A 9,332-nucleotide genomic window follows, 5' to 3' on the forward strand; every position below is an offset into this window, starting at 1 on the left:
GTTCTGGAGCTTGGAATGTGCTTAGATCAACAACAAAACAAGCGCTCTCAAACTTCCATTAACCCTGTTCTGGTTCCTATGGAAACTTTCCAATCTGATAAACCAAAGGTTTTCATGGATGCTTAGTCAAACATAGCAATGGAACGTGAAATTAATGATGCCAACAACAAGAATTCTGTTTCATCAATTGGGAAGTTGTCCCTCTCTTCTCTTGATTTATCAATGGGAAGTGGATATATGGATGAAGAAGTGGGGTTAGGTAGAACCAGAAGAGAACAAGACAAGCAGTGATAATAACTCTGGCTTCTCGAATTGGCTCACACCACCCCCTTGGGTAGCTTCAATTCGAATCCGTCGTCTCCGGCCAGGACAATGGTGTCATCTCCATCTGGGTATTTCACAAGACACTTGCCTCATCGTTCTTCCTTCGCATGGAGAAGCTCGAAGCATAGCTACTATGTGAATGCGACAGCAGAAGTGAAGCGGAGATGGGGGCCAACTTCGGAGATCACACCGGCATCATCGGCGGCAGCAGCGAAATCATCGGCGGCAGAAGCAGAGACAGCGGAGGCAGCAGAGGCGTCAGCAGTAGCAACGCGAGCAAAGGCGTCGGTAGCGGGAGCAGAGGCGTGGGTGGAGGCAACAAAAGTAGAGTCATCGGCCGCAACAGGACCAACCGTAACCGAGGCAGTGATGGCAGAGCCGTTGCCATGGAGGATTCGCGCAGTGTTCCACCATGAAGGAGCAGGGGAAGACGATTAGTGAGGGAGTTTTAGTAGGGAATCGAGTCGGGTAGTGGTATGGTTCATTTTTCGGGTTTGGACTTGCTTAGTTCCAGGCTTTAACCAAAATAAAAAAAATGTAACTGCCACGTCCTTCTCTACTAACACCGTTAATAAAAAAAATAACAGAAAGACAAACATGACTAAGTTGATTATTTTTCGGAGACGAATTTGATTAATTTATTTTTGGTTATCTTTCGGAGACGAATTCGATTAGTTTATTTTTTCAGAAACGAAAATAAAGATCAAAGTATCTTTTAGAGACTATTTTGACTATTAAATTTATTTTCTTGAATTGGGAACTCATGAATCACACACAAACACACAAGTCATAATAGGATATTAGACACTTACATATGCAAATTTCAAATGTTGATTTGATATAAAGTTGTGGCCTACATATAAAATATAATTTTGATATGCTATTTTATGCGTGCTTCTAATTGTATAACATCATGTTAGGTAGCAAAATCTTTTATTTTATCCGCATAAATAATTATCTAAAAAAATAATATAAATGAATCTATATAAAACATTTTAAACTACTGGTAATTCGTATATTAAAACTAAACTCTCTAAAATATAAAAAACTTTAGATAATTTATAATATCTTGATATTTTATTAATATTAAACTATAATTTAATTTTTTAATCTCTCTTATAATTATATAAAAAATTTTAGATATTTTTGTATTAATAATTAATAACACTCATTATTTCTGTACTTATTTGAAAAATATCTGAAGAATAATGTAGGACACAAGAGTGTCGTGTGTGGTGTGTATAAACGTGTTTGAGAAGATATTCCTTTATTCTTTTGTTAAGACATATTCACATGAAATAGTGTGTTGAATGAGTATCAAATAAACGTCGAAAAATGCTACTTGTACAATAAAATTCAGCCTTTATTCAGCCTTTAAATTTAATATTTTATTATTTTAATTTTTTAATTAATCATATTTTTTATTTTTAAGAAACCACTTTTATTTTAAATACTTGTCACCGTAAAATTTGTAACTACTTGTAATAAAAAAAAGGATTTTGCAAACCAAATCATAATACTCGTAAGAACTTTTCGTGTACTAATTTTTAAAAAATGAGTGAAATTTTCAAAATCAATTAAACTCACTTCAATTATTTTTTTTTATTCAAAACATTCAAAACTCATGTCAAAAACACATCTAAAATTAAATAAACAACATAAATACATTCAAAATTATTTATTAACACATCTAAATTATTGTCATTATAGTTCTAAATTACATATTGAATACAGAAAAAATTAAACTCAAATATACATCCAAACTTATAAGAATGCACTCTAAATGTTTTATCAACACATCCAAAACTCATGTAAAAAAACTTATATATGTACATAAGAACATAATGAACAACATAAACACATCCAAAATTAAGTATTGACACATCCAAATTAGGTTAACATTACAACTCTCAAATCAAACATGAGTGCAAAAAAAATTATAATAACAAATACATTTAAAAAAAAGAAAAAAAATCCAGACACTTCTAATATTATACATAAATTTAAAAAAATAGAACTTTTTATTAAGCAGAAAAAGAAGGATAACATATCTTCATGAATGAACTCAACCAAATTTTTAGAATTTTGCAAGTAGAATTACCAGAGATAGAAGAAGTGCGACGTGGGGAGGAGACAGGAGAGGCGCGAGAGAAGGGGGCGGTTGTACGTGGCGCGAAGGAGGAGACCAGAGACAGGGAGGAGCCCATCGATTGAAGACGCGGGGGTGTGCGCAGGAGAAGTGCACGTCGCGGGAAAGAGCGCGTACAGAGGAGTGCGCAACGCGGGAGAAGACGAAAGTGGCCACAGATGAGGAGGGAGAGACGTTGCAGCTCTGAATCTTTAAGAAGCAAAGATTTTACTAGTGATTTAAGATGATTTAAAATTTATTTTAGAATTTTAAATTCGAAATTTTGAATTCTAACTAATTTAATTTTTAGATGTATATTTAAATTTTAAATTTTAATTTTATTTAATTTGTATTTTAAATATATTTAATTTTAAAAAGATACTAAATTTATTTAAAATTTTTAGATGTGTTTATTTTATTTTTTTTCAAAATTATTGTAATACAAGGCTGAATATTGTACAACTTTTAAAAGATACCTAATTGAACTCATAACCGGCATGCCAGAAATCTATCCTGATGCGAACATGAAGTGTCCTAGCTTCAGAGTTGGGAACTGTCATAGCATTGTTGTTTCTAAAATGACCAATATCGAGTTGGAAAACAATCGATGAGCTAACCACGATAGCATTGTTTTTTCTGAAAGGTCTTCACTACAATAACTCACAGGATAGAAACATGAAATTAACATTAACTCTTGACACCACAAAACAAGGAAAACTTCTCGTAAGAGTATATTAGCCAAAGAACACAATGTGAGACTGTGTTTATTCTCCAGGTGCAGAGACGCCTTGTTTCAGTCTCTCCCTCTTCATCTTCTTCTTTGACACTGGCTTCTTTTTTCTCGGAGGGAGGTTCTTCTGTGCATATGTGTAGAGCACAAAATTTCCAATGAGGAACGCAAGCACCAACCCAAAAACAACAATGAGAACTATTAAGCCTGGGTTGAACCCTTGGGATGCAGAATTTCCCTACGTGGAACGAAAGAATGGCTATAAGCAAAAAAAGACATCGTAAATGCAATTATGCAATAAACATATACTTGTTTCCAAAGGAAAATAGACATGCAATTATAGTTTTCCAGTTTTCCTCAAACGGGAGCTTCCATTCATTTGATCTATTTGAAACAATGATTAGAACTGTTTGAGATTGACCATAAAGGTTTTATTTAAACTTGTGAATAATGTCAACGAGTAATAAACCCAAAATTAAAGAAAAACTTCCAGACCCAAAATATGATAACGGTTTACCTAAATCGCAAGATGTTAATTGAAGGAAAATTGTAATTGCAGCCTAAGAGGCTTCAAACTAAATCATTTACATACTAATCCATGAAGTTATATTGAAGAACATGTCAAACTCTGAAGTGTGCAAAAATAAAATGGAAGATCCCATCGCATTAGTATTCTATTCTTCACAAATTCAGTATATGCCGAACGTTAAAACAATGGCTTCAAACTAAATCATTTACATGAAACTGGAATATTATTAATTTATAAATGAATTTCATGCATTTCAAAGAGGCATAAGATAAAACAGAGTTCTTAGTCTCTTACATATGCAGGGATTTAATTGAGATTTTCGGAACCAAAAAGAAGAACATTCAAATCTCAAGCTGAATTTTTCTGGTGGGCGTTGACAAATCAAAAGCTAATTTTCCTTTTAAAATGAACATAAAAATTAAGAACACTGCATAGAATTTTAAAAAAAAAATTACATGTTTTAACTTGCACTACAATAATTCACACATTTCCACCATGAACAGTTTTCCAATCACATTATATCAACAACAGGGAAAAAAGAAAACATTTTTCTCTCCTTATAACCAAATGAGAATCAAGTCAAAATTAGGGTAAAAAACAGCCAATCTGTCAAACTTGAAGCGTATCAAGCGATCCGAGAGATTGAGACGCATATAACATAGCAGGAGCACATGCAAAGCTTGATCATGATCCTAAGATCTAAATGTTAATCCTCAACATGCGTGCGAGGAGGAACATTGTGTACAAAATGAGTAGATTGCACATCAGATCTAAGTAATAACAGAGCAGAATCAGAAAGAAAAAAAAACATAGGTTCGTAATTGATAGTGAGAAAGTGAGAGTACCGCGCGATCGAGGGAAGGAGGAACTTTATCGGTGAAATCGAAGTCCTCGTCAGCCATGGATGAAGCTGAAGGTTCTGGTCGCAGAGAAGAACGAAAAAGGGGGTTGAAGAAGAAGTGAAGAAAGTTCGAGAAAGAGAGAGAGAAAAAGGTACGGATTTAAGAGTTAAGCCCAAAACCAAACCACACGAAATTTAGATTAAAAATTTTGACTATTGGAGCTGTGTAACAAACATTACTGCTGCCGCAAATTTACTGGCCGCTCTTAATTTTTATTTTATTTTATTTTTAGAAACACCAAAATACTAATTAAAGCCATCTCTTAAATTAAGGAAAAGAAAATAAAACACGCGGAGAAAGATACTTACCTGATTAGTATATCTTGGATTTGGTGAGTGGACGTCAGCTGAAAGAAAGTCTACCATGGGCTTTGAAATTTGAACAAATTAATAAATTGGACACAGTAGTTAAGGGCTAAGTAGGCCCATTGGATAATTGATTAAGAAAAAACAAAAAAAATAAATGGACGAGTTAACATGTTTGTTGACACTCCATATAAGACATCATACAATTTTGTTTAATGCAACAACTAATTTTGACAGGTTAAATCTTCAGTCATTCATAATTTTTTTTATAAAGTATATTTCCATCTTTAACATTTTCAAAATTTTTCACAAATAACCACTAACGTTTAATTTCTCTCAATTTATTGTTATTGTTAATTTGTTAATAACAATTGTTAGTCAATATTTTATTTTTCAAATTTGTCCTTAAACCTGCACTCTCCTTTCTCTCCCAACCCTCTCTGCACATTTTCGGTCTCTCTCATAACCAAAATCAGAAGCAGCACAGTAAGACTACCATCATCATCTTTTCATCTTTTCATTTATCTGTCATTAGTGGTGTCAAGAATAGGCTAAAAATTTTTATTATGAAAAATAAATGTGTGCAATTCAATTCTGTTAGTATGTGCATGTGTTTTATTTTGATATAGAAATCAGTAATTGGACTTACTATTACTTTGTAATTTGATTTTTAAAAATTTTTAAATATCAAATCGGATAGTCCTATTTGTTTGTTATGATTTTTTTTTAAAAAAATTTACAAATCGGAGGGTCCGACTTTTTGTTCTTTATAAATCGGATGGTCCGATTTTTATTCCCAAACAAATTGGAGGGTCCGATTTTCATATTTTAAATAAAAAAGTTCCACATTTGAGAATAACACATTTATTATCCATAATCCTAAAAAAACACCATTTCCACCCCAATATCAAAAATAATTTGCGTCAATATGCTTGATCCTATTTTATAGTGTCAAAAGAACAAAATGTTCTATAGCTAATAGGGTCAAATTTTTAAAAAACCTGTAGGGCCAAAAGTCTTAGGACCAATTCGCGAGCCACCTAATCTTTTTTTTTTAATATTGCTCTTTATATCAGCAACACATATAAAAGTTATTAAAAATTATTAGCTTCTTCTATTCTTTTTTGTCAGTTTTTATGTGTAGAAAATAAAAAAGTTAAAAAATAAATATCAAATAATGTGCATTGTTCATATTAAATCCAACTTTTAACTATATACATCAAGAAATCAAACATGTCATTCACTATCTCATCACCCTTCTCCTTAGTATCCACCATCAATAATGTTTCTAGTAGAAAATCAAAGTAAAGTTTACACAAAAATCCATCATTTAAAATCATAAATGTTGAGGAGAATGTTTCGATTCCGTTGACACTTCTTCTTCATGAATTTCACCAATGTCATCATCTAAAATCAACCAATTAATTAGAAACTCAATGAAAAACGTTATTTGAAAAAAAATACACAAATTTTTACCATCATGAACAAATCCACATAACCAACCCTTTGTGCAAATAAGCATTTGGACATGCTCATAAAGAGTGAAATTTTTATATTTTGTTAAAATACGTCCACCAATATTAAATGCAGAGTCATATGCTACCGTAATGATGGGAATACTTAAAATATCTCCGACCATAACTGACATAGTGGAAAACTTATCCTCATTAGTCTTCCAAAAATTTAGCACATCATACTTCAAATCATCTTCATTGGTGTGAATCAAACCTTCCTTTAGATGAATCTCTAATTCATCTTTATCCGTAGAAATTTGAGTTTCACAGTCAAATTCTCTAAACTCCTAAAAGATGTAGTATAAAGATTATTTAAGTAATGAATAAACATAATAGGAGAAAAATAATACTATATTAGAATTAAATATCTTCATTACCATTTTACTTTTTTGTGTAAGTCTTCCTTCTTTAGGTGACTTAGGAGATTAGTTACTATTTTGAAAAATTATTGAACCACTAAAAATATTTATATAATATCCATACAACTTTTTAAATTTCTCCAATATTTCATTTTCCTTCAATTCAAAGGTTGAAGGATCTAATTTTTTATAACAAAACTTGAAGAACGTTAACTTTAATCGAAGATCAAGAATTGTCTCAAAAGGCAAGACGGTGCTATAATCCTTTTAATATTTATCAAACTTCACCTTCATTCTCACAGTTATGTTCATAATAAATAGCATCATCACAAATTTGATTGTCTTCCAAAAGGCATTCAATTTTCTAAACTTGCATAAAATACAAATTTGAAGTTGGATATGATGAACCCAAAATGAGGTTTGTAGTTTCATAAAATGACTCTAAAAATTCACACATTTTTTTACTAAGCTCCATTCTTCATTTGTCGGACAATGTTTATAAGCTCTATCTACAACATTAAGGATGTCAAATGCTTTTTCAAATCTAATTACACTTTCCAACATGATATATGTAGAGTTTTATCGAGTTGAAATATCTGATTTTATACCAATACCTTCTTCAATTTCTGTTTACTGCATACAATCTTTAAATTTCACCATTCTTCCATTTAAAGCTTTCACATATTTCACACTCTCTGATTTTAAATAAAACTTCAGCAACCACCTTTAACCCTTCTTGCATAATCAAATTTAAAATGTGAGCGAAGTAACATACATGAAAATATTCTCCATTGTAAAGCAAACTATTCTGCTTACGTAGATGAGATTTTAAGATATTTTGCATGCTATATTTGCAGAAGTATTATCTAAAGTAATAGAAAATACTTTCTTATCAATACCCCATTGCTTCAAAGAGTTAAATAAGACTACTTTCAAATTAGTCCCAGTGTGGGGAGGAATTATTCGACAAAAATTCAACATCTTACTCACTAGTCGCCAATTCTCATCAACAAAATGAGCTGTCAGACAAATATATCCTTTAGTGGTAGATGTTGTCCACACATTAGATGTCAAATAAATTCTATTAGGTATCCTAGACATCTGCTTTAATTTCTCTTTCTTTGTTGAGTAAATTATTTTAAGATTACTCAACATTTTAAGGTCGGTACTAAAGTATTTTTAGAAGACATTACAATCGTTGGACAAATGTAATTAATCCAATCTCTAATACGCTCATACTTAACAAAGTTAATTGCAAGATCATATTTTACTATAGCCTGAGCGAGTTTTTTCTGATGAACATTCTGGTCAATTTTGGTTGGAAGACCCTCTATATCATTATCAATTCTAATACTGAGGGGTATGAATTTACAAGAAACTATATGACGACTCAGATAAGAAGTCCCGTAACTATTCTTAGTTTTCGGATTCTTTCCAATTTTGTATTCATGATTACAAAAGTTGCATGCAGCCCTTTCAACATCATCTCTGTCTTTTTCAATCTTCTTAAGAAACCTCCAAATATTAGATTTTTTGCTAGAATCAACACTATCAGAAACTTGAACAGGAATCTCAGAAACAATTTCATCATCCATGTTTATAAATTTTCTAATCGTATCCAAATAATGTGTATTAAAATTCTACAGCAACAATAACAACAACATTCATTGATTTATATTAATTATTCATCTTATCTAAATATGCATATGCAATTGCTACAGTGCTACTATGCTAATCCTTTTAGCTACATATACACTAATTAGATTGTCTTCAAACTTAGTGGAGATTAACTAGACCCACATACAACTAGCACCTTAGCTCAAATTTTAGCTTGATCAACCAAGAGTCAACATATCAAGTAATAACTAACACAAATACATTTCCAACTAATACAATTAATTATCGCAGATCATAGGCATGGACTTGTTTAGATTGCTAAAGAAAAACTTAGGTCCAAACTTTAATTCCTTTATAGCACAAAAGTTGACACTCGTTCTAAGGGGATATTAATTATTAAGCTTTAAAGAATAATAAACTTTTACACCAATGGATAAGTTTGGTAAGCTCACAATGCAAGTATAGTCATAGTCATAAAATAAATACTACCTAGTAAAGAGTTTATTTAGCATATTCATATTTCATTTATACATTGCATTTGACAAAGAAGAATTGAAGAATGGCAAAAAAAAACATAAGGGTCGTGCAATAGGAATCGATCTAGGAACTACATTCATCTAACTATAGTACATTAGTTTGATTCCTTATAGAAAATATGAAAATATCACAAGACATTTTACTATTTTGTAGATGCTAAAAGGTTGAATGGCAGAAATACAAAGATCTCAAAATTCAGAATGATCTTAAGTTGTCTCGTTCAGGTTATTAAAATGAGACAAGGAGTGTTGTTACATGATTTTGGTTGGTAAAAAGTGAGTTTGAAAACATCCTAAAATGCATTTCAACATGAAAAATGAAGAACACAAAAATAAAGACACATATGTAGTTGTTGATAGCTAACATAAATACATAATTTTTTCCTAC

The 9,332-nt window shown here is 31.4% G+C and overlaps 1 protein-coding gene across 1 annotated transcript; it reads right to left on the bottom strand.

Moving 5' to 3' along the window:
* Window positions 2,995–4,815, bottom strand: LOC107648648 (DNA-binding protein S1FA). The gene is made up of 2 exons (XM_016352450.2): window positions 4,557–4,815; window positions 2,995–3,420 (listed from the first exon to the last, which is right to left on the bottom strand). The coding sequence occupies exons 1-2, from the start codon at window positions 4,611–4,613 to the stop codon at window positions 3,217–3,219; spliced, it is 261 nt and encodes an 86-aa protein (XP_016207936.1). The 5' UTR covers window positions 4,614–4,815; the 3' UTR covers window positions 2,995–3,216.

This window comes from Arachis ipaensis, chromosome B06 (assembly GCF_000816755.2).
Source record: "Arachis ipaensis cultivar K30076 chromosome B06, Araip1.1, whole genome shotgun sequence".
Taxonomy (NCBI): Eukaryota; Viridiplantae; Streptophyta; class Magnoliopsida; order Fabales; family Fabaceae; genus Arachis; species Arachis ipaensis.